Source organism: Dicentrarchus labrax, unplaced genomic scaffold, assembly GCF_905237075.1.
Source record: "Dicentrarchus labrax unplaced genomic scaffold, dlabrax2021, whole genome shotgun sequence".
NCBI lineage: Eukaryota > Metazoa > Chordata > Actinopteri > Moronidae > Dicentrarchus > Dicentrarchus labrax.
The window spans coordinates 21,450,436-21,477,875 of record NW_026136701.1 but is presented as its reverse complement, the minus strand read 5'-3'; the positions used below and the strand labels follow the sequence as shown (position 1 = coordinate 21,477,875).

The following is a 27,440-nucleotide window of genomic DNA, read 5'->3' as shown; positions in this document are numbered from 1 at the left end:
CGTCCATGTATGAAGGGGAAACTGCGGTGGCTACGAAACACACAGAAAACAGTAATGCCCCTATTTAGAGCCAGTGTTGGTTTGTCCATTCTTCGCTACTGTAGAAACATGGTGATTCAATGGCATCTGTAGATGTAAAAGGCGTCAGTCGTCTAGCCATCACAATTTGGCCCCTTGTCAAAATCGCTCAAATCCTCACGCTGCCCATTTTTCCTGCTTCTAACACATCAACTTTGAGAACAAAGTTTTCACTTGCTGCCTAATATACCCCCCCCTGACAGGAGCCGAGATAATCAGTGTTATTCACTTCACCAGTCAATGCTCATACTGTTATGGCTGATCGGTGTATATAGTAATGATTAATTGTTGTAACCGACTTGCTTTCTCTCCTTCAGCCTCTGAAGCTGCGCTGTGAGCTCTGCAGCATCGTGTCCAGCTCTGGACAGATGTTGGGCCAGGCTGCCGGCCTGCAGATTGACCGCTCTCCCTGCATCTGGCGGATGAACAACGCGCCCACACGGGGCTTCGAACGTGATGTGGGCCAGCGGACCACCTTGAGAGTTGTCTCTCACACCAGCGTCCCCCTGCTGCTGCAGAAGCCCCAGTACTTCTTCGGACAGGGCAACGACACCGTCTACGTCGTGTGGGGGCCGCTACGAAACATGAGGAAGGATGGGAAGGGCATTGTGTACAACATGCTGCGACAGGCGGCAGAGAACTACCCTCATGCACGAATCTACGTCACCACAGAGGACAGGATGAACTACTGCGACATGGTCTTCAAGAAGGAGACGGGAAAGGACAGGTGAGTCAGACCACAGTCTTCTTCAATTGTTTGTGCCTGTTTTTGGCGCAGCATCAGTACATTCCACAGCAGACCTCCTTTTTTTCTCTCTGACAAATTCACCACTCAGTGCTTTGACATTCACTGTTCTCTTCGCCGCTATAATATCGACCTTATCGATGCTGATGGTCTGCTCAATGCTCTGTGCTTTCCTCGTCTCAAATCCTCCCTTTCATGAGGCGTTATCAAAGTGAGTTACTTAACGTTCCCTCTGAAGAGGCTCTACACGGCACTGGAGGCCATTCTCTATAAGAGAAGCTTTTATATAGAGCCTCAGAAGCATGCGCTGCCTGGGTTATAGGCATCGGCCAAATGCCGGTCTGGGGAAAATCCGGTTAATGAGGTAGCATGATGCTGGCAGTCTATCTAAACACCCTAGTTGCAGCCGGTCTCACAACGTCTTTGACAGCATTTTGGCTCGATTTTCGATTTTGCAAAACCTTGAAATTATTCAAGCTACAGATCAGTAAAGGATAAGCTGGAAAGTTGCTGTAGCAAATTTAAAATGGCTCTGAATTATTTTGAAGACAGACCCACCTAGCAACTTTTTTCTCTATAAATTCCCCAAAGTGAATTGCAGGTTAATAACTATAAGAACCAGGCTTCAGGCTTCGCTATTGTTTAGGATGAACCTCATTTCTCAGACTAGCCTCTGCTCATTTCCACAGAGCTGTATGGTCCTGCCTCTCCCACATGTCATCAAGACCTCTCTTAACTTCTTAAGAGGATTAACATGTTCTGTAATAAGCGTAGCATCCATTCCATTTCAGCTCCATTGTCTCACTCTTATTCAAGATGGCAGGGTTAACAACGAATTTCATGTAGAGCGTCCATGTTCAGCCTGGCTCAGCTGTTCTGAAGGCCCACAAAGCACAGATAGAGACGTGGGATTAGGGAGGTATGCTCGGGGAGAAGAATCTCATTACGGGACATAATGCTCCTGGGTGTGATGCAGAGCTTCAATCAGTGCTGATTGGTAACAGAGACCAAACTCGAGGTGTGAACAATGGACCGTATCTAATGCATATGTGATGAGCACTGAGAGGTTTGCCTATATGTCTGTTTCTCTGCCTGTCTGTCATTGTTTGTGTTTGTCTTAAAACCTGACTGCACATATTCCAGTATTAAGAGGTAATTAGTGTCCATGGCAACAGCTTTTAAATCAGCCTGAAAGACACTGTATATTTTAATGTAATCAGAGGGAGAGAAGGGAATAAGGATATTACGTTGAGTTTATGCAGTATGGTATCACTGTGGCATACTTAGCAAAGCAAACTAGACTGAAGTCCACAGCAATGTAACAAACTTATAAACGTATCAATTTATTTCCTCCGCTTTCTATTCATGTCTGTACAAGTCCACAACGACGTAGCACACTAAAAATGTTAATAGAGAGGCTCGTCTGCCTTTACCCTGTCATTTTTGTGTGTGTTCACTGGTTTACTGTCAGCGCTTGCTGCATAGTGTGGGGGATAATCATCAGCTTGGTGGAGATGGAACAATGATCGAACGCAACTCTAATTATCCAGATTGCCGTGAGCAGCCCAGGAGATGTGCCGCCTCAGCTTTGACTTGCTGATCAGGTGCAGTGCTGTGCTGACTGACTGACTCACCAGTCGTCTGAGTAACCGTCTCTCCACCAGTAGTTTTAAAACCAGATGTAAACGGTCTGCTACAAAGCTCATTCCCAGACGGAAGTGGGGAAGTTACACTTGAAAAGACTTTGAAGGGGTAAACAGGGCTGAAGTGAAGAGCCCCTCATTCCAGCCTGGGTCAACTCCATTACTAGGACCAGCTGATTTTAAAGGTCCAGTGTGTAACATTTAGGAGGATCTATTGTCAGAAATGGAATCTAATATTCATAAATACATATCACCTGATTATAGGAGTCTTTGTGTTTTTATTACCTTAAAATTAGACATTTTTATCTTTAAACGCTGCAGGTCGCCTTCCATGTCCGAGTCCACCATGTTGAACCACCATGTTTCTACAGTAGCCCAGAACAAACAAAGCAAACACTGGCTCTAGATAAGGCATTTCGCATTTTTTCCCAGGTCTTCAAATACAGATGCGAGCGGTGTTAATTGCAACCTGCAACTTCACCGCTAGATGCCACTAAATCCTACACACTGGTCCTTTAAATCAGCAGAAGGTCCAAATGAGACCATCAAGACCAAGAAGGAACTAATAAACAGCCACAAGCTGTGTCTCAATGCCAAGCTCCATACTAATTCCTGTGATTACTCTGGATGATAAATACTCAACAATGTCAGTATTTCGCTTGAGTTTTTTTAGGACTGCTGTGGTTAATTCAACTCTATGCACACATCTTTTTCACAACAGACATGTTAAATTTCTCATAGTATGTAAAGCACAGTTGTAATTAATACTATTAATGATGACTCTGTTCTATTCAAGTGTCCCAGCAAGCCAAGACAGTGTGACAGTGAGTCAGCATGTGCGATACCAAGACTCAGACTAAATAGAAATCAGTAATTTTATTATTTACACATGTGCTTTAGTCCAAATGTCTTCTGTGGAAAGGGCCTATTATACAGTATGTGTTACACACTCATTTATGTAGTATTCACTGTAATGTTTGCAGTTAGTTTGCAAAACAAATTATGTTCTTTACCATTTTTTAATAGGAAATGATGGAATATATCCACCAACGGATGCACAATCAAACTGCGGCTTTGAATTTTCCATTATAATTTAACTTCCAAAGACTTAATGCAGATGTTTTCCTACATTTTTGGACACTGGAAAATCATCTGTATTTAAAAAAACTGCTCAAAATTGGCATGTAGTATGGAATTGGGACACAGTCAGTGTCGATTGTCGCAGAGTGGATTGCTTAAAGGAAATTGAGGAGCTGCTTGAAGCTTTGAATTGTGTGGGTCCTCTAAATATGTATAATATATATATATATATATATATATATATGAGAGAGAGAGAGAGAGAGAGAGAGAGAGAGAGGGATGTAATCACACTTAGCTTCTCTACGTTCTAAACTCTTAAATACACTACACAATAGATTCAACATCACAGGATTCTGTGAAAAGTGTGTTTGTCTGCTGGCAGGGAAAACGTCCGTGTTTATGTATTTTCCAACAATGCATCTTGATGATTCAGCTGTTAAAGGCACACCATCACGGTGACGTCCCAGGTTCAAATCCGGTCGGGGACGTTTGAAGCGTGTCGTCCTCTCTCATCCATCCAGTCATCCTGTTCAGTGAACTGCCCAAACAAAAATAATCTAAAAGAAACAGGCAGGACATTTTCAAATCAACACCTAACAGCAGCAAAGACAAAGTCTGACAACAACCTGGATGTAAATGTATTTGACAGCCGCTTAAACGTATGATTCATGTAATTGCGCACTGCGGCTGGAAGTTGCATGGGCTGAACCTATCCGTCATCAGCACTACCTCCTGAGCTGCAGTCGCTGGCTGTCGGACCGTATCGGCGTGGCCCTGTTACTGGCGGTAGATAACAGACCTCACGACGACACAGGACTTAAATCACAGTGTCACTTTACAGCTCTGCCACCTGGGCCTGTGTGACCCGGGTCGCTGCTTCCCAGCCAGCTGCTCCTTCATAGCGTGTATATGTACGTTTGTGTGCTTGTTTGTGTGGATGTGTGTGGGTTTTCACAGGTGTGAAACTCTCTGTTCCTGTGGGTTAGTGCAGGCAATTTTATTTATCCCTGTGAGTACCTATTCATTCCTGGGGTCCTTTCCTATTCCACAGAATCAGGATTCTTTAGCATTTTATTTCTATAACTAGGCATTTAGAATATTCTTTTAACCCTAGAAGACTAGTGAATCACATTTAATGCATTTCTGACACATACAGACACGTTCCTTTATAGGTTTGCATCCTTCTTCTTCTCTTCTTTAATTGTCTCACTGTGGTTTACCTGAAAGAGAGAGATGTTATATTCACACGCACGGTCAGTCTTTGAGGTATGTAAAGGTAGGTCATTTAACAGTGTCTGAAACAATCACTTCACCAGGAGATCCGCTAGACATTTACACGAGACTTCATAGGTGAGCTTTAATTACATTTAGATATAGCTCATTTACTTTTGTCTACTTACATTTCTGCCAATCATTTTTCAGCACATACAGCATGAAATTAGATTAACATTTACTTGTTTTTAATGTGCAAACTTTATGGCGTCACATCTGTTTCGTAATTACCTCCTGTTCTGTTAAAAACAAAGACATGGATGTCGTGCAGCTGTTCCACTTGTTTCATTTGACAGACAAACTTTGACATCCAACACACATTTGCATATAGATCTGCAGTTGAAACAAATGATGGTCACATTACCCCTGTCCTTGTGCCAGCATGTGAATCATCGTGCTCAGGGTACAAACAATATGAGCAACTGCTCATCAAAACAACACTCAAAAGCATGACTCGCGGTCAAAAACTCCACGTGTGACCTTTAACTTCAGGAGAACACAGGTGCCATTTAGTCATAGCTCATTTACTTCCGTGTACTCCAGTTTACATTACTTTCAGTCATCCTCATATGCAGCCAGCATGAAATTAGATTACTTGTTGTAGCGGACGATATTTTATGGTGTCACGTCTGGCTCAAAATTAACTCCTGTTGAGATGTCGGAAATAAGAAGACATGAATGTGACAGCAAATTCTGTAAGGTGACATGTTTCTAAAGGGATTATTTTATGATGAAGACTCTGGTTTCTTGGTGTGGTTGTCAGATGAGAGAAAGCACAGTGTGATGTAAAACAAAATTCTTAACTCAGTGAAATGGAGAAGAAATTGAGGAACTGTGACCAAAATTTGAAGAATCAAATTTGGTCACAGCAATAATAGTCTGAGGACTATTATGAAATTATTTTTCACACTGGGCAGGAATCAGTGGCAAAAAAAAAAACAGAAGTCAGAAAAATTACGCCCTGCTAACTCAAGTGGTGGAGCGTACAGTCCAGCCCCTCTCTTTTTCTCCTCCCTAACATCTCCTACCAATAAAGGCAATAAAATCCTCCCTCAAAAAAATAATAAATAAAATGTGACACAAACACAAAGTATCCTTAAAGGGCTCGCTGGTGCTTCAGGTTAAACGGTCTGACGAAGGAACCAAAAATGGATATTTCATCTGAAATTTAATCATCAGGGGTGAGTCAGACTAATCGTAGATGAACTTAATAGCAGATGCCCCACTCTAAATATGTGGTGAATTTTAATTTAATCTGTTTTTATTAGCGTGAATGTCACGGCTGCGTAATCATGCTTCATAATCTCTAGCCATCCACTTCATATGAGTGTGAGTACCCCTGGCAGTCAGCACTCACTCATCCTAAAACAGTTTTGGGTTGAAAATGAAACACCATTTATTTCAACAGCTCCTCTGTGTTATAATCACGGTCTAAGAGATTCTGTTCAATATTTGTTAATGTGACACAGATCTGTAACGTTTTTGTGATTTTTTAAGTTAGAAAAAGCCTGGAGGCTGTGGTCCTTAGAGAATAAATTGGGAAAGACAGAAGCACCCATAGGGACTTTCTTGCGATGAAGGAGTATTTTCTGGTTTAAAACTGACAGCATCCCTATGGAATAAAAGCTCACTTGGATATAAACACTCAAACAAAACCTTTTGGTATTCCAAAAGTCTCAGTGTTCATTGTCTGTGAAACTGTTTTAGGTTTTGCTCCTGACAAGCTTAGAGTTTTGGCTCTATATAGTTTCTGTATTTCCAAAGTCTAACATTTAGGTGGATCTATGAGCAGAACTTAATATTATATGTATATTATATTCGAAGGTATGTTTTCATTAGTGTATAATCACCTGGAAATAGGAATCACTGTGTTTTCATTACCTTAGAATGAGCTGTTTTTATTGACAGAGGAAGCGGGTCCTCTTCCACTGAGTCTGCCATGTTGAACCACCATTTTTAGACAGTAGCCCGTAGTATTTTGCAACAATAAATACATTTTGAAGGAAACAGTTTTCTAAAGTTGTTACATAAATGTAGATCAAAAAACTTGGTTCTGAACATCACATTGTTACTAACATTGTCAATGCAATTATGAAAACAATTTAGTAATACAAACGTAATTTCTAGGAGACTGCTGGCTCTAGATAGGGGCTTTTGGGTTTTTCACATGCTTGACCGTAGTTTCTTCTACACACTTGGAAAGGAAGGGTGGGGCGAGGGGTATTCAGTCGGTTGCAGTCTGCAACCTAACCGCTAGATGCCACTAAATCCAACACACTGGACCTTTAATACATAAACCCAGTTTCACTTAACAGAGATGGAATTTATTGCAGCCTCACTTCATTGTGCAGCTTTAAAGTGTGTTATATTCCAGACAAAGCAGCAGAACATTGCCCGACCATAAAATACTCCAACACAAAGTGAAGGAATGTGACAGAAAGCACCAATCACTGCACTTTGTTGATGCAATCTGCATCCCGATGTGATCGAGAACTTCAGTGTCAAATGACTCCCCGCCAGTGCCCAGACTTTTGTTTACAGGATGTGCAGTACGTGGCTGTATCTATAATTGCTTTGTGTATTGGATATGAAGAGAAGAAGAAAAAATAGCAGATAGCAGGATTGTTGCTGTTGGCTCATGTAGGAGATTGAAACACAATGTTTGCAGCATCAACACAGAACTATAATTTCATGCTTATCACAACGAGCCGTTTAAAGAAAAAAGCGAGCAGGAGAATTTATTGTGTTTCTCTCCACATGAAGCCGTGATTCCTACTGTACACGGCCCTCAAAATCAGCACTGAGCGTGTTGCTCTCCATCCAAAGCAAGAATTTGTCACTGAGCAAGCGTGTAATGACATTACATTTCTGTGTTGAAAGCTTGTAATTGCTATGAAATTATCTTATTAAATGAAGCCACTGGAAACGCTGAAACACAAATAACCCGACGTTCTGGGCCGCTGTTCATCAGGTCAAAACCGGTCCATTCAGAAGAACAAGGAAGTCATCACAGTGTCCGCTCCCAGAGGAAGAGGGGATCAACGACTTGTCATTTTCTGTGTTCTTTTGACCCCGTCTGAGAGAGAAATGAGGCGATGTCGGAGGGAGAGAGGCAAATTGTCAGCTGAAGGCGAAGTGCAGTCTTCCTTAAAGTCCATTTGCATTTATGTCCTATGATGTAATGACACTTGGAGAATGTTTGCAAAACTATTAGCGGGGGAGGGACATTGGTTTTCATTTGGAATTTCAAAAATCCTTTTATCCTCCATCTGTGTTAGAGACAGGTCTGTTCACAGCCTCTGTGTGTTCTTTTTGTACATTTTAAAACAAAAAACTGTCTCTGTGGTTTTAAAATCTGTTGTGTAAGTAATTTATTAGCAATAGACTGGCTAAATGGACTGTACTTGTGTAGCGCCTTTGTAGTCTTCCGACCACTCAAAGTGCTTTTACACTGTAGGCCACATTCACATACATTCATACAGTGATAGATGACCAATCACACATAGAAACTAACATTCATACACATTCATCCACCCATCAGCATCAGGAGCAATTTGGGGTTCGGTATTTTGCTCAAGGACACTTCAACATGTAGCAGGAGGAGTCAGGGATCGAACCATCAACCATTTCAGTAGTGAAACCTCCTCTCTACCTCCTGAGTCTTTGAGCTGTATTTCTAGTTTTTCGCCCCTCTCCTTTTTTACTCTCCATGGCCAAAAGTTTGTAGACACCCGGACGTTACACCTCTATGTGATTGTTGAACATCTAACACAACACAAGACCATGGGCATTACTATGCTGCTATAACAGCCTCCACTCTCCTGGAGGGATTACCACAAGAGATGTGTTTCCATCCAGCCACATGAGCGTTAGTGAGGCAGGGCACTGATGTTGGTTGATAAAGGGGGGGAGCTTATAGTTGTGCGTTAAGGGGTTATGGCTTCGATTTGGAGCAAGCATACATAGTCGTGTGGCTCCTTTAAAAAATAAGGGTCACACTTCAGGGCTATGACACGTGAACTGTGATTGGTATAGCAGTGGCAGAGTCTAGCTGTCTGATGGGCAGGGGCAAAAAGATAAAAAAGGGTACCAGCTGCATGCACTGCATCACGTTTTCTCCACTGAAAGGGCTCCGCAGAGGTTAGCATGTGCTGCTTGTGTGTTTTGCTACATGTTTCTGATACTGTAAGAGGTTATGGAATGAAGACAAATATTAAGCAATTTCAAAGAAGGTTAAATTTTCTGCTCCTTTTATGCACATCCAGCAAAGCCAGAAACATAACAGCAATTTCTCTTTTGTGGTCTCCTATTCAGTACAAACTGGACAGTGTGCAGACACAAGAAGAAACATGAATTACCTGGATGTAGTTTCAGTTCTGTTTTTATGTATTTGTGTATCTCACTCTTGCTTTTGTAATAACTGAAAGAATGTACATAATTGTGCCCACTAACTTTCAGCTATGTAATTTATTTATTTTACATTTCTTCGCACATTTTTATGTCTGATTGGTTTTTCATATCACCAACAATTTTGTCACGCACGATGACACCTTTTGACATACCCTCGTTTAGGAGGCTGTGTCTGCTCTATAGCATATCACATGAGCCAGTTATTCTACCAGCTGGACAGTATCACAGGTAGACATGATGGTTAGCCCGCAGCCACAAAAACAGTAAATGCATTTTCTGTTCTGCTTTGCAGCACCCAATTGAATAAGCTCCACCGGACAAAATCTCCCAAACACACACCTGCATCACTAGTGTAGCAACTCAGCCACATCTAATAAGCCTTATTAGATCAAATGGCTCTGTGGCTTCAGAAAAATAATACTCTAAAGAGATGAAATAGCCTCGTAACACAAGGCCCTGTCGTGTGTCAGTGTGTACTATGAATATGTCTCTGCACCACTGTCACCAAGATATATTCTTGCATATTTATGCTTTATTATATAATATATAGAATTTTATGTGTCCTTTAAAGGGCCATACAGTCCTCAAAAGGCATAAGAGGATATGAGATTAAACTTTATTGTCCTCTTTTGGGAAATTGTATAGCTGAAGCAGAAAACAAAGGAAGATAAAGTAGGGTATTAAGACCAATTGAAACAACAAGAATAGCTATATGTTTGACAACAAAAAAACTGACATCTGCTTCATTAACATAAAATGGTTCACAGGCATATATAATATAAACATGAAACAATTAGTATATTTGATTTGATATACAATCAACAGCAAAATTAGTCGTTTTAGACAACAATTTTTTTAAGAAGCAGAAATGGTTGCTTCCAGCTTCTCAAATGTGAGGATTTTCTATGTTTCTCTGTTTTATATCTTTCTAAAGTGAGATCTTTGGGGTTTGGACTGTTAGTCGGATAAAACAGGACGTTAGAACTGGTCAAAAACTGTTGATAGAAAAATATTCACTTTCTCCTGACAGTTCATGAAAATAACAATTAGTTGCAGCCCTAATATCAACACAGTGTTGCAAAGTCTAAAAGAAAACATAAAAGCAAAATTAATAACATAAATCATCTGTCTCTAAAGAATTAAAGACAACTGGTGTGTGCAGTGGGATGTAGAGTGCAAATACAACACTATGAAAAACAAACTGAGAACAGTAATGTGAATTTGCAGCGATACTAATGGTCTGTAAATATCTTTTGTCTTCACATTAATCAGGTCTACAGATGGCCTTGCCCTCCTCCCCCCGGTCTTTCTCCTCCTCTTCTTCTTCTTTTCCCAGGCCGATGTTTGACATTTTAACTGCAGCAGGTACAGAATTCAGCGTCTGCCAACAGAGCAGATAGCTTGCTCCCTCTACATGTCTCCAACATCCTCTAACACCTTCTGACTCAAACAAGCTTTTCTCTGATGTTTAGGCTGGCTTAAGACTTGTGTCTTTATGCTCACTGTAATGTGGAATCACAATCAAATTATCTGCAAAATAAGCCAAAACATAAAATGCAAGACGTGCAGGCTGCTGCATAATTTGAGACAACGCTCACTCTGTGATGTCAAGTAATGCTTTTACTTGTGCGAGCAGGACGGAGATGGATCCTATCAGTGTCCTAAGAAAGAAGAATGAGTGCAGCCATAATGCTCCGTGCAGCATCAGCTGTAATGCATCCTGTCAGTGATGTTCTGTTATATGTTCAGCTCTAAATTGGATGTGAACTAGTCACTTCAGATTATAGCTGTACAACGCTGTGTGAAAAGGAAAGCAATCACCTCTCGGCAGCAGCATTAAAGTCTGCTTGTAAAATTGTCAAGCTCTCATCTCTCCAAAGAGAGCAACTCCTGTTCTTGACTCAGACAAATAATAATTCAGCCGGTTTGCTACCAGCTTTCAAGGTTCTTTTCAATCAACTAACGCAGAGCATTACTGCTTTGCATTTTGTTTTCGATTTTTAAACGCATTGCCACAGAAATCATAGTAATCCAAGTGAGAGGCTTCCAGTGTTGTTTTTATCCTCGTTGTGCATCTGCAGAGCCGTGTGAAATTAGATGGTTTACTTTCCGGTCAGCTTTCAATGCAGCTCCCGAAGATTTAGAGGCTCTCAAGTCTCAGTAATGTTGATGCATGCTTTACTTAAGTTTACAAACAGTTTACTCTCTGAAATGTTACTATTATGAACTTTAGGAACAAAATGTCTATTCCAAACAATAGCTTTGCTCTTGTTCCAAGATTCATTGTGTTACAGAATGTAATACAAAAGGCAGCTCTCTTATTTTCAATTTAACACTTCATATAGAGCAGTGGAAGAAGTACTCAATATAAAAATACATCGACAAGTAAAAGTACAGAATATTTTCTTCAAAATGTTTTTAAAAGAATAAAAAATAAAAATACTCACTAAACTATCCTTAGAAACTCACATTAAATGTAAAAATATGTTGCAGTAATTGGGGGCTAAGTACCTAAAAGGCGCCTGTGGAGTTGCCTATCACCCAGCGGAGGCAGTCGTACACACTTTCTCGTAGAATGTAGTTACTTGTGTAAAAAAAGACTTCCTTACTCAAGTAAGAGTGGAAAAGTACAAGCTCTAAAATGTACTCTCTTAGTTTGTCTAAGGACATTTCTAATGGCTGTTTCTGTGCAAAGCTAACTGAAACCTCAAATAGACTCTTCCTCAATTGCCTGTTTAATCTTGTTACGTCTTTCATGTTGCTGCACTGGTCTTGATGTTGGGAAGACACACAACCCTCAATCTTTACTGCATTAAAACTAAGGTAACAAGCTTGTTTTGCAATTGTAAGGAGTAGAAAGTACAGCTTTTTGTGTAAAAACGTAGGGGGTAAAAGTAGAAAGTTGTCTGGAAAATTGTAGAATTTATACTTCCCACCTTTGATATCACGCCATACACATGCACAAGACAAACATAACAGGGACCCACTCACAGAAAAACAACTCCATAGGTCTAAAACTGTGTGTGGCATCCACTGCTGCTGCTGGGACTACTGCCTTGGTGAGTGGGCCAAATCTAATCAAATTGGCCAAACTACAATCACTAACTAACCTGTTGTTTTGCTTCTCATCTTTTCACCACTATAGATAGATAGATAGATAGATAGATAGATAGATAGATAGATAGATAGATAGATAGATAGATAGATAGATAGATAGATAGATTGAATGGAAACTAAATCCATAAGAGATGTGGCGTTGTGTAAATGTGTCAAATTAGAGATTGGATTACACGTTAAAGGAAGAGTAATCACTTCATTATTCCGTCTGTCACACCTTTCAGATTTCTGATTTGTGTGCAGCGTCATTTACCATCTTCATAATGTGCTGTGATGAACATGAAAATGTAAAATCACGGCAGCGTGCGCTGTAAGCCTCCTGTAAAACTAGGAGCGGTGCTGCTTTGTCGAAGCGAGAGGGTTTTGCATATTAAGGTCGTAACACATGTCTTTGCGAGCAGCCATAAATCTTCTTTACTGTAAGAGTGGGGACCCGGTGTGGCTTAAGAGCAGTCAGGGAGAGCTTAATAGTGCCATGGTTATTGGACTTTTGCATGGGATTACTCCCTATTGTGATGCTCTCTAAGGTGTGACGCTAGAGCGGAGGCTGCTTTAAATTATTCAACAGTACAAGTGAGATTAATTGATTATTGAGCCTTAGATCAATGATAATCAGTAGTTCTGTGTGTAATTCTGGATCTTAGGTCTTTGTCTTGATCTCTGTCCCTGGAGAAATCTCTTAAGTTGGTCCTCATCTGTTTTGCTAATCCTTAGCTTTTACTCTCCACGTCTTGGACAGGCATCCCATTAACATGTTGAATAGGCTGCAGAGCTTTCAGAGTCTGCTACTTACTTCAGACTGTTTCACTCGCTCTGTTTTTGTTCTTTTTTTTATTTTTTTTGTTCTTTTTGAAAAATGGTTCACTTTTACCAAACCTATTCAGACTCACCTCTTCTGACCTTCCAAACATTTGTTACTCTGCTTTTTCTGCCAAATAAATCTTCATAAATGGTTTATGGCTCAGTGTTGTTGCTATGGCTGGTGAGTAGAACTTATCACTAACTCTGCGAGGGTTTGACGCTTTGAGGGCAAAGACTTTTAAGGTGATAGTGTAGTAAAGCCTATTCTTTATGTTCCTCACTAAAATTGGTTAAGATAAACCTCTCAGTCTGATGGAGGCTTTCATTTCCAAGACTGTATACTCACTTTGAATAATACATAAATCAGACTCTCTTTTAGCAAAACAAAGCTGTTTACTGTGAGGTGTGTTAAGTTCTTGACTCAGGTCATGGATAATGATGAGATTATTTTACTCAAGGCTGTTTGTCAGCGCTTTGATAAGTGAAACTAATGGGCTTATAAACCATAAAGTCTACATTTCTTTTTATCAAGATGTTCTATAAACTGCAGAAAATTGTTGCAAGAATGACTTGTGAAACTCAACTTTACCATACTGAGGTGAATAACTTTTCTAACTGGCATATAAAATACAATGGTTTGTCTTCAGGTCGGAATTAGAGCTGCAACTAACAATTATTTTCATCTGTTTTTTTTTTCAAGTATCAATAAATTATTGCTAGAAACTAGTAAAAAATACCCTTCACCTTTTCAATCCAAAACCAAAGATCAGTCCCTTCAAGGATTTTGCCGGCTTTTATGGGGATTGTTGCAACCTAAAATGCCGGATTTTACCGCAGATTTTCAAAAAAACTGTGATGCATTCTTTTAGGTATTTTTTCCCAATGAAATTGCGAGAGAAAGTGTATACTGCAATTGTTGCAATATTTGAGTTATACCCACTTTTTTTGAGGATAATTATTAAAAATGGAAGGCAACTTGTTCCAAAGACAATAAAATCGCTAGTATGATCGAAACCCACGAAAAACTACAATGAATATGGAGAGAATTTTGTTCCTTTATTATTCAAAATAGAATAGATTTGAAACCAAAAAAGAGATTTGAGAGCAAAAAAGAGTAAGTGGCAATCCAAAAAAAATTTTTGAGATCAAAACAGAACAGGTTGCAATTGAAAAAAAAATATGAGAGAACATATTTCTTCAACTTCAATCAAAACTAATGTTTGTAAGTAAAAACATACGACCATTTTGCGTCCTCTTTGCTTGCAAGTTCTAAAGTTTTGTTTGCAAATTCAACTGCACTTGATGGGCGGGGCCTACGCACCGCGAGTACCATGCAACACTAAATGTTTAAATCACAGCCCTACGTTGTATACGCCTCCCTGTAATTCACTCACTCATTAGGCTACTCTGCTCAGGCCGTGACTAACACAGACAACCATGTTGCTGCTAATCAGTGTGCTTGCAGCAGCAGGGCATTATAATTCATTACTTGTGTTGTTGTTGTTGTTGTTGTGAATGTACGGCAGGCTGTAGCCAACGATGTATAGCGCAATTCATTACTTATGGGAAACGTTTCAAGAGCAGCAGGCTACCTCCAAGCAGCACAGCACAGCACAGCACAATGGAGAAGTGGGTGTAATGCGGAAGACGTAGCCAGTCAAACCAACCAATAGAAACTCTTCTCTCGTCCACCAGCGTAGACCCTGCCCATCAAGTGCAGTTGAATTTGCAAACAAAACTTGCAAGCAAAGAGGACGCAAAATGGTCGTATGTTTTTACTTACAAACATTAGTTTTGTTTGAAGTTGAAGAAATATGTTCTCTCATATTTTTTTTTCAATTGCAACCTGTTCTGTTTTGATCTCAGAAAATTTTTTGGATTGCCACTTACTCTTTGTTGCTCTCAAATCTCTTTTTTGGTTTCAAATCTATTCTATTTGATTGAATAATAAAGGAACAAAATTCTCTCCATACTACTACTACAATGATTGGTCAAATTTGTGTTGAGGTGATTGTACAAAATTACAAGGTTGTGCAGTATTCCCATGGATTGGCACAACTTCTTGGAGGGACTGTAAAATAATTCAATTGACCATGATATAAAAGAGAGAAAAGCAAATGCTTCACTTTACGTGATGGCAAATAGGCCTTTAAATGTTAAAGAAAGAAATCTTCCAAAGAAAGAGTCTCTGATGTTTTTTGGTATGTGTGTGTGAGTTTGTGCTATTTTTTCTTTTGCCTCATTTATTCACTCAGGCTAGTTGTTTTATCAAGTCTGCAGACGTTCCAGAAGTTGTAACTTGAACTTAAGATGAACTGGAGCTGTAATATTTTGCTCTTAGGATACCAGACAGTCTGGCCAAAAACAAATCCAATCATGTCAAACTACAATATAGTTTCTGCCGGTGCTTTTTAAGCCACTTTTTTGTGGAACAGAAAGAAAATAAATAATATAGCACATCCAGTCCTGCAGATGCAGTCCGACTTCAAAGGGCCAGTGTAACATTTAGGAGGATCTATTGGCAGAAAAGGAATATAATATTCATAGGTATATTTTTATTAGTTTAAATTCACCTCCCTCCACCGCCTGTCATGGTGAAAACCATAACGCCATCTCCAGGCTTCAAATCGGTTCTCTACAAACCAATGGGTGACGTCATGAGCGGTTCACACTTGATTTGGATGGATATAGTTAATAGCAATAAAACCCAGACAAAAAGTGAAATCGATTCTATTTTTGAACTTTACAGTCAAAGAAAAGGGAATTGGAAAAGATAATAATGCCAATATTTAACCATGATGAGGTACTTCATATTCAGTTTGGTTTTGGTGCAGCAGGGGAACTTTTGTTATTGTTGTGGCAGTTTTTTCTTCTTCTGTCAATTAAAATTCAAACCTGCCATTCACGGCATCTGCTTCAATTTACCCCTCCCAAAATAAAATGGCATGGTTGTTGACAGGTGACAGGTGGGTTGTGGGAAGGTTGCTGGTTGACAGATGGCCTGTTTCCATGACACCACAGCACATGCTCATTACCACCCCAAGAGTCACCCGTGTGGGAGAGTGCATACGTGATCGGTACATACCAAGCTGTTGTACATTTACTCCCCTTATGATTATTTATAATCTTACTCATGTCGGTATTTGGAGTTTTTTTGTCGGACTAAAATTTCAAACTGTTGGTTTATTGCTATCTAACAGATATCTAACATTTCACCTCGCTTTGGATGGCAACGTCGATCTGGTTGGTTGGTCAGTGGGTCCACCACTTAGGATGGATTGCGATGAAAACTTTCATACATTCATGTTCTCTGGATAACGAATTCTAATGACTTTGATGATACGCTGACTTTTCCGCCACACCATGAAGTTGATATCTGTGGTTTTAAGTCAAATGTCTCAACAACTATTGGATAGATTTCCATAGGGCTGTCCAATAATAGTTGAGTAAACTGTCTACAACTATTACTATTTTATATTTTTTTTGCTGTTTTTATGTTTTTATGTAAAGTGTCTGAGTATCCAGAAAAGCGCTTCTAAATAAAATGTATTATTATTATTGTTATTATTGTTATTACAAGAAGAGTCTTAGACAACCCAGTTTTCATTAGTTAGTCACAGAAAAAAAAAACCAGCATCAATTGGGAGATGGGCCTTGTTACTGGGACAAAAGTATTGGGATTGCTGCAAAACAGACCGTTTCTCTTGTAAGAAAGCACTGCTGCACGTGCTAACTGGACAAGCTGCTGCCACTAGTTAGCAGGCCTATTAGTAGCCTGTACTGGGACTGCAAGCTCGAAGTACCAAGGGAGGTTTATTTACACTTGCAAGAGCTTTGGACTGCTGCGAGAAAGAGGAAAGCGGGACCAGAATGAACGCCATAGCCAGAGTGTGGCCAGAGGGAAACATGCACATCAGTCAGTGACCGTAAACGAGCACAGCCTCCGACACCATCTGAGTTATATACGTTATACATCAATCAATAGGTGCACGAGTACTTGTTTTTGTGAATTTGAAAGTTATTTATTCCTTGTTATACAACAAGACTTGTGTGATGTTTTACTGCGTTGAAATAAATGAGCCTTGCTGGTTGTTCCGACCCATTCAGAAATTATTAACACTTACCAATTTATCATTTAACAGGCAGCTTGTTTAAAAATTCCATGATTAAACTAATATCATAAACGTATTGGCTTGGATTAATAACTACTAGCCGACAAGGACAAATCTTTAGTCTGGGATTTTCATGAAATCTGGTAAAAAAATGTTAATGTTGCCCAGAGGAATTGTAATGACTTCTGTCACCTTCAGTACTTTGGTTTATGACTAAATATCTGCAAAACTAATAACATTCTCACCAGCTTCAGCTTTACCAGCTGTGTGTCGTGCTATTAAGCCAATGTTAGCATGCGAACATGCTAAACTTAGATGGTGAAACACTCTGAGCAAGTATAGCCTCACAGTGCTGCTGGCATGACTGTAGACTTTTAGTCTTGTTGCTTTACATTTGTACTTTATTTAATTGTTTTTGCGATGTGTAGGTGGTCCTCCTGCCTAGAACAAACAGGTCATCTTTTTTTTTTTTTATAAATCATTAATTTGGGTTTTACTGGAGGGATTAAATGTCCCACAGTGGTCTGAATGTTGTTTCAGAGGCTTTCTCACTCACACAATAAGAGAATTTAGGGCACTGAGTACTGAAAATACACTGAGTACTGGCACAAAACATAAGCTATAGCTAACTAAAAATACTGAAATCAGTTGAACCCAAGTAGGAATTTGCTGTTCTACCCATTGTACATTGCTGAGGATTAAAGCGTCAGCTAAATGCCCTAAAATGTAACAGAAAATATGCTTAGCGTGTGTGGCACACTTTGATTCAGTGTTGAGCTCTAGTTGACTAATCTGGTTTTGTCTTTTAAAATGAGAAACAAGGTTATATAATCAGTTTGAAATATCTGCCAAGTTGTTTCAGACAAAACGGAAGAGAAATTTGCTTTGAAGTTTTAGCTTTGAGTGTGACTGAGACAGAGAAATTATCTGTGGGCGGTAATTGTGTGAAACAACTATCAGTGCAGGCGGACTGCTTTTGACTTTGACTCACTTTTGAGGCTTTCGAGTGCAATCAGTTGAACTCAATTAAAATAACAAATGGAATCAATATCATAACATCATACACATTTATTTTTTATCTATGGTAAATATATCTTCTTTTCCTTGGGTTCTTTGGGAGGTTATTATTCCTCAAAGGTAATGGCACCTGGCAGCAGCCCTGTATTTAATCTAACACTAAATGGCTCTGATTTATATATTATAACAAGTATTATCATCATCAACATCTGAGGTAGGTAAGACATCATCATGCATTTATTTTGCCCACATAGAATAAATGTTGCTTGTAAAACAAACAGCTCAGACACATTTTCTAAGACCTACAAAGAAAGAAGAAAAAAACAGATTATGATGTAAGTGTGTTGTCTTCTCCTCCAAGTCTTTGCCTCAGACTCACTGGGGTGCTGCGAAATTAATGAGAGAAAACTGCTGGGGTGGTGGTGGGCATAAAAGCATCAGATGCCTTCTTCTGCACTAAGAGAATTATTAAAGTGCTGGTTGCCAGGCGGAGATGAGGAGATCAGTGGAAACCCCTCGCCGTGAGCTACGTGCATGTCAGGAGAGGGGAAGGATGACTGTGAGGATGCAGGAGGGAGGCCGACAGGGGGGAAAATATGTTATTTTTTGGCTTTCGCCATTTGCACCATCTGGTCGGTCATTTGGGTGTTTGTGGGGTTTTTTGAACACGCGTCAGGGGATAAATGTTGCGAGTGTGGAGCAAGTCAGACTGATGAATGTTCTCCACATGCAGAGTGTCAGTGAACACAGCAGCCCAGATCATGGTAGCGGCACAGAGACTCTGCAGGGGACAACATGTCAAAACATGAGACACGGCAGCTCTGCACCTTGTCCCGAGTATCGTACTGTATCATCTTATTCTCTGTTGTCTACTCATACTATTTATAGAATTTAATTAGCATAGAAACATTAGCTGCTATCAGAGTAAACAAATCAGAGTCCTGAATATGAAGTTAGAAGGTTTATGTTAGATGTGGTTTTAATAGACATCGGTAATAGACATTGGTTGTTTCATCAGTCAGGACCATCATATCAATTAGTCACCTCAAATATGAACTAATCTGTTAAAAATGTGAATGTGTGACATAGTACAATATTGACATTTCATGCCCTCTCCATTGTAGTATTATTATCATACTTAAATTAGATTTTCATATAATTTTTCCCAGTTGTTTAAATGTTTAAATGTACACATTTTTAAAACTCCCTCATTTCAGTTAATATGGAGACTTCATGAAATTCAGACCTAAGCAGAAATAGCTGATGTTAGCTGATAAAAGTAAAAGGAGAATATCAAAGTAATTTGTCAAGTCGTAGGCTTTGGTTAACTTTAGTCTACTTGGACAAAAGCCAGTGCAGGCTTACTATTTTAGGCTTGCCTGGTTCACATATTTTTGTGTGGGTGCGGACGGGGTTGTTTTGTTTTAGCGTAACTGATCACTTGTGAGTAATGTATCCACCGTCAACACAGGAGCTAGGACGAATTAATCAAACCGTTTTCAAGACGATTGAGAACATATGTGAGTACACAAGTAGGCTGACTGAATTGGAGTTGTTATTCCTGTAAGAAGACAACAACATCTGTACAGGTGTGTCAATCTCATCCACGCTTTGCCGCCATGGATGTTGCACAGTACCTATTTAGGAGAGATTGAGGCTTTGTGCAAGACTAAAAATGTCTTCATGCAACATTTTACAGTGATCATATACAGATGGGTGACAAATTAAAGGAAAAATCCAAATGAGTGAGTAGAGAAACAGGACAAATGAAGATGCTTTCATGCAGGACACGAGGGGTCATTGAACGGTTTGATGATATGCACATTTTGTGTTGTTTTCTTTTAAAATCTCATCCATCTCTGGATGCTACAACGTGTTATATTGTACTGTATTAACAGGGTTCAAGCTCAGTTTTAAATGCTGGTCCACTGGCTTATAAATAATGATCATTTTATCAGAAACATCTAGACAAACTTGAGGAAAGAAGACTTACCAGAAACTGGACTTTGGCCAGACTCAATACCTTAGCCATTATAAATCTGCCACTTTTCACTTCTGCAGCATTTCCTGAGGTTAATGAGGCATATTTTACTATTGCACCCCTATTTTTTTGCCAATATTGTGGTTGTATTTTAGCCTAAGATATCGATCTTAGGCCTCCTCACTAAAAAGTTTGTTTCCAAAGCCGATTGTCGTGACATTTTCCAACCCAAAAAGGCAGACATTGTACTCCGTAAGCTAAGTGAGATCTCGCACAGTAATGACAATGTACCTGAATAAATCATCAGCAGCAGCATGCTTTGATGCTCTGACATTTTTCTGGGACACTTCAAGGGAAGGTTAAGAATAAATTTCTACTTGACTGTGGTATTTTCATCGTATCATGGTTTTGTCCTCCCTCCTGGTCTACGTCATCACTAAAATGGAGCACAATTTGACTCCGGTGGCAGTAAGCTCACTGTACCCAGGATTAGCTATTCAGTGGGTACTTCACTCTATAAAATCCTCTGTGCAAAATGTCAGTGTCACGAGTGTTGGCTCTTTGCAGGGACATCAGCCTCCACACAGGGAGTTCAGAGCCTCTCTGTCCCCTTTTTTTTTACCAGCCCTCTGTCCTCTGTCCTCTGTCCTCTTGCTGCGCTCATATTGACATCTGCTTTAGGAGGACAACGTGGCCATTAACTCGGGGGAGAGGGGAAGGCAGGGAACAGAGGGTCAGAACAGAGAGTGGGATGAACAGAGTGAGAGGGGAAGAAGAAGAGAGTTTAAAGGGTCAGAGAGAGAAATTGTGGATGGAGGTGATAAAACGCAAAGGGAGCAGAGATCGAGTGTGAACAGGAAATAAGGAACGGGGGGTCATTTGGGAGAGAGAGAGAGAGAGAGAGAGAGAATTTGAAAGCAGGTAAGTATATTGAACCAGAAACAAAGAGATCCCCTAAGGGACTAAAATCCAATATCATCAGCCCCGAAAGGACTACAGTATAAATGACTAATCCCCAAGAAAACAGAGTGTTACATCTCAGAAGACAAAAAATAGAAAGCAACTATCTTTTAGGATTTTTTATATTTTAGAATAAAGGTTTTGACTTTTAAAAAAAAAAAGCTCAGTAGTTTCCTATAACTGCTTCTGGGCTCTGTAGTTTTATGAAAATGTATTTGTTGGGGACTATTTTCAGCGGCGGATTAATACGCAACTGTTGGTCTTGTTAGTATTTATGGAAGCAGGTCGGTGTATGTGGGATTGACTCAAATTAAACAGTACAGTGCCCACGTTCACTGTAAAGGGAGGAACATGTCACCCAGAGTAACTGTATTTTCTTTAGCATTTTAACAATTTATAGCTCAGAGGAAAAAGACATCCACCTTTACTAGACATCAGTCTTGACTGTACAGACAATACTTCAAATCATTGTTGGTTTTGGTCTTTCCGTCGGATTTGTGGACAATAAGAAAAATATAGAATACGACCAGCGTTATCTTTTAAAGTCATTGAGCAGTACGGTGACAAATGGGCTCTGACAGTTTTATAGTGTTCTGGAGGGAACCTGATCCCAGGAAGATAGAAGTAGATTTACTGTATGTGTCTTTACTGTGAGAAACACCAGACCTGTTTTATTTTGAGGCTGACAGAGTTTTAATGCAGAAACAGATGCAACAGACTCTGTCAAAATAAAATGTCAGTAGAACCTGGGATACAATATCATGTAAATTTGAACAAACAAATGCTCCTGCTATAATTTAGCAGAAAACCTAATTAATTTAACACACCTGTTATTGTAACAGTTGGAGCTTAATTTTCTTCTTTTCTGTGACTTCTTGGTTCATTAGTGCAGCTTTTTTTTGTTCAGTCTGATTTCATTAGTTTAAGGACTTGCACTTGTGTTGATTGGGACACTGTGTACACCTGTTGATCTCTCTATAAATAGTGGTGTTCAACTGGGAGGTGCTGGATACTTCAGGCTACAATTATGTCTGCTGATTTGTTAGTATGCGCCTATATTAGTAGGAAAAGAGGCTTGAAAATTAGTATGTTGTATTCTGCTGCTCTCTGTGTGACAGAGCTACTGGTGGAGTCAGAGAGTATGGCATAATGATTGTTGTATTTCTGCTTATCTGTTTTTTAATGCCCCAGTTTACATTAAACCACTTAAAACCCCCATGTCTTTCTGTTTGGGTTTTATGGAAGAATGTGAGATATGGGGACTGATTTCACAATTTGTCAATTAAGTGCACTAAAAGTGAACCCAAAATGTGTGAGTGGAAGCAAACTCCAAGGCAAGTTCAATTTTATTCCAGTTAATTTGTCTACTTAGAGGCTGTTTATCAGAAGCTAAACTGGGCAGCTTCATTATATTGAAGTTGACCCAGAAGAACAGTTGGGGTGACTTGTCGCTGTAATCCGCGTCATTGATTACAGAAATACGTTAACTGATAATTACCTGCTTCCCACGGCTGCTGCAGATAATTATTTCAATTTAAACCTGTTGCTTATGCACACCTGATGGTACGAAAGAATAAGAGATTTTGAGAAAAGATTGGTGATCATAGCTCTGACCTAACCAAATCTAACTGACATCACTATTATTAAAGGTTCACTGTGTAGGAAATAGGACATGGCAGCAGCAGAATAGGTGGCAGAAAAGAAGAATATAACATTCATACTTGTGTTTTCATTTGTGAATAATCACCTGAAAAGAGAAATTGTGTGTTTTTGTTACCTCAGAATGAGCTGTTTTTATCTACAGACACCGTGGGTTACCTTTCATGGAATCCGCTGTGTTGAACAAACTATGTTTTTACAGTAGCCTAGGATGGACAAACCAAATGCTGGCTGTAGATAGGGCCTTTCACGTGAGTTTTGTGGCCACTGTAGGTTCTCATACACACTTTACAGCCTGTTATTCCCTGGTTGGCAAATACAGACACCAGTGGCCATCTACAACTTCACCAGTAGGTGCTATTAAATCCTACAGGACAGGCCAGTGCCCTTTAACACAACTAAAACAAATGTTCACTTTTTCTATCAAAGTCTATCAAGGGGGGGGAAAGCTATAATTTCATTATTCATAATTTCCATTATCGTCTGATAATTTATTGGCCATATCATGCATCCATACTTCTTTTCTTTCTGACTTTACATCATCCAAACAAAAGATACAGCTCCTCTGCATCAACAGGCTTCTTTTCTTCAAGGGTTAACATTCTCTTCCTGATTATTAATAGCGCTGCATGCTGGTACAAAAGTAAACAAAACTAGACTTGAAGAAAGCAAATTGTCTTTTTCATAATGCAGGTTGTGGAGGTCACCCCCGATGCTTCATATTGCCTCCTGGCAGAATTAAGAAACGCCTCAGCAAGCCTACACGGCTGCATTGCTCATTCCCATCATTAAAATAAATTGCTGTGCTCTGTGGTCTGTGTAAAAGAAAAACGTTACAAAAAAGCCCTGTTTTCACCCCGCGGCTCTGTTAAAGATTTTGTCACTGTGTTGTCCCAGGGGCTCCTCAGCTGCTTCAGAGACAGTGAGTCATGGTATGTTGTTCCTCTATACAGAACTCGCCCATGGGCAAACGCAAGGAGTTGTCTCGCGGCCTATTGTTGTATGAAGTAATCAATTAATAACAGTCATTTGCATCAGGCTACATCCTTCCGGGAGAGAGAATCACATATCTGGATGAAGACAGGGAGGGACAGAGGCAATGTGGGCAAATCTGCTGTTCATGTTTCTGGTGCTTGGATCAATTTTAATACAGTGCATCAGGTGAAGAAGCCCTTGCGTGAGATGGTTGGATGGTACTTGTGAAACACCAAAAATATATGACTGAAGCTCAGCTCGAGTGGCAATTTCTTTGGGGCAGAAGAGAAGAGAGAAAAAGATTGAGAGAGAAATAAATGGTTGATATAATGCCCACCTTCCTACTATAAGAGAGGAAGGACACTTGGTATGGTTTGATGAAATGCTCTCTACAGATTGTGTCTGAAGGAGCGAGATAAAGGACAGATGTGGGAGGTGGGAGGGCCTGGGTCTCTCCACGTCAAGCACAAACTGACCTGGCTAAAAAGGGCAGACAATACGCTCCTCAGCACTGTATTAAAAACACAGCTTTATTATTACAGCAGTTGCAAAAATGCTTCACAGTCAGATAAAATCAGACATTAAAGGAGTAAAAATCATTGCACTGCTTTATAGAACAACAGGTAACCATTAGAAAGAAGGTTGAAAGAACATGGTGAGTATTGTTTTTGCTGATTTGTAGACAAAATATTTGTTAAAACTAGTCTAAATTTGGTTAAAATGTTGGGGTTTTTTTGTTTTGTTTTTTTTGTAGAGATCTAGGATGCATGTAACCATTGCCTTCATTCGCTTTTTAATGACTATGTTTAACTGCAGATAATTATCTTAAATACTAGAGCCCAACCAATATGGGTTTTTTTGAGACTGATAAAGATTTTAGAGCGGAAAAATTCACTGATAGCTGGAATGAAAACAGTCTTGCACCAATATGACTATGCAATGTTACTCAGGAGGCTGCTTTCTTAAACAAATAAGATTATTTAAGTTAAATAATTGAACAGTACATTGTCAATCAAATAAAAATAATAATTATAAAATAGCTAAACATCCATTTAGTTAAGCCTTGTGGTTTTCAAATTGGATGACATACACCAATACGATGCCATACCCGTACAATAGCGATATGTCTGCAATAGGCCAATATCAGCTGAGTTACATATTGGTCAGGCTCTATAAATACATTTAAATCAGAAGAAATTAAAGAAAGGCCTTAAAGAGTTATGAGGAAATTAACTGATTTGAGTGTGACTGTGTGACTCTATTGTAAAAGGGATCATGTATCTCAAGAGATTACCCAAGTTAAATATAAATTAAAGAAATTAAGAATAATGAGAAGTTGAAGAGATACAACGTGTATGGAGGACTTGATGGTTACACTCTATATGAAACTTACAATTCTGCCCAGTTTTAACTCAAAAGTCTTTGACTTGCAAACCATTGATTCATACAGAAAAGAATAACAAACAAGGCTCAATTATGTAAAAACATATGGAGTTACAGTGACATACAGAATACAAAAAAACAAAAGTTATGGATGAAGGAACAAATAAGGCTTAGTCAGCTTAAATAAAAAAAGGAGTATTTATCGACCTTTGGGACAGTGGAATAAGCTGTCAAAACAACATTAACATTATCAGCTAATGCAAGATGATACGGTGACATGTTAGTAAACAGCATCTTATTAACACATCCAGCATACACAGAGCAACATTAGCATTCATTTAGTGGCTGATGAGCCTCCTGGAGCTACACATGGGCCCAGTTAATGGAATAAATGCACAACAAAAAATATGTTTTGTATTTGTCAAAGATACAGACAGTATGCAGAAGACTACAGACTGGAGGTTTGGGAGATTTTATTTGGATATGATAGGACATGATGGGATAAGATAGGATACACAGATCTGGATAAATCTGAACAGCATATTTTTTTAATTTTTTTTTTGTGTTGTCCACGTACGCTGCCAGAAATCTATACATGCTTTACTAATGTACTGATTTCTACAGTTTGTATTGTTAGAATTATGTTTACGTAAAATAAATTACTTTTCTTAGCCACTAAGACGCGTTCTCTCCCTACTCGTTGTAGTCTTTGAGCTAGGATGTGACAGCAGGAAATCACTGCACTTGGCCAAGAAACAGTACGGCACAAATTATAGTTTTTGCTCTTATACGGATTAAACAAACATGTTTATTAATTTTAGAAGTGCTGTCTGTTGGACACAGCCATGCTAGCTGTTACCCCTTATTTCCAGTCTTTGTGCTAAGCTAAGCCAACAAGCTGCTGGCAGTAGCTTCACTGAGTAGACACGAGAGTTGTATTGATTTTCTCATCTAACTCTCAGCAAAGAAGCAAATGAGTGTATGTACTCCGGTACTATTCCTAATCCATAGCCAAAAGGGTCTGGACTTACAACCGAGCTTAGTTTTGAATTGTTTAGATCAACGTTCAAGCTGTCCATTATGGGACCAGTCTGTAAACACAGCAGGTGTCTGATTATGTGAACGCTGCCATTTGTTAAATATTGTATTGTAATTGACTTTTATCTGACGTAGAACGGTTTTAACAGTCAGACAGATTTCCTTCTGGACTAAGGATCAACTTCTCACAAAAGAGCTGAGTTATATTCCACTAAGTGTTTTTGACAGGTGTCATATCATATTTGTGCAGCTGCAGAGGCATCATAAAGCACGGAGCGACTAAACCGGTCGTCAGCGCGGATTTTCTCGCACACATGGACAGCTTCCCTGCTGTGAATGTCAAGTGCGAGTTATTGAACCGAGTTGGAGGTAAACGAGTCTCTGACTGATCCTGGGCAGTTCTCCACCGCTCCTTAGCCTCTGGCGCTCGGCAGGTAAAGCACAATAAGCTCCAGCTCAGTCAGACTTGGGGGATTATTTACTTAGACCCTGCTCAGAGTGTCTGACTTCATTTCTCAAACACCCTTCATTTCCCAGTGCCAGTAGCGCCGCAACGTCCTAGCATGTCAGTCCCAATCACTCCTGTCTCACTTGTTTCAGCTTTGTGTTGGAGAGAGCAGCAAACAGAAGGATTTAACTGAGCTTTCTCATTTTTGGCTTTTTATATCCAGCTCTGTTCGTGACCAAACACAATTTATTATGTTTCATTTTTCAAGTAAAGCCGTGACAGCGGCGGCTAAAAGAGACTATAAAAAACCTCGGCATCTTCCAGCCAGACCTCATGACACCTTTGTTTGCCATCTTTGAGTAAAAGGCTGTGTTTTTCTGTTTTAACAAAAACAAGCAAATTGCATTCTCTCTGTCCTCCGGCTCTGGATGTTATTTGTCGCCTGCAAAAGCAGCGTCACACCGCGCCTTATCTCTCTTTTAAATTGGCCACACAATAAGAGCATCCTTTCTGCAAAGTTGTCCCATTATAATTGCCATAGGTAAACACATTGCCTGTTGTAGACCTTGAATTCTATCAGTCGTTCTCTCTGCATCTCCACTCCCAGACATCTGCTTTGAAATGTTAGTTATCAGGTCAGAAGATCCCACCCACTATTATTTATTCTAGCAAGCTTTTTTGCTCCAGGACATTCAGCACTCGACTGGGGATGTGGTGTGTG

At 39.6% G+C, this 27,440-nt stretch overlaps 1 protein-coding gene across 1 annotated transcript in view; it reads left to right on the top strand.

Moving 5' to 3' along the window:
* The window catches only part of st6galnac3 (ST6 (alpha-N-acetyl-neuraminyl-2,3-beta-galactosyl-1,3)-N-acetylgalactosaminide alpha-2,6-sialyltransferase 3), an 81,600-nt gene that overhangs the window by 34,746 nt on the left and 19,414 nt on the right, over positions 1-27,440 (top strand). The window contains exon 3 of the mRNA XM_051424051.1: positions 396-805. Coding sequence (XP_051280011.1) covers positions 396-805 — 410 coding nt within the window. The remainder of the gene's footprint in view (positions 1-395; positions 806-27,440) is intronic.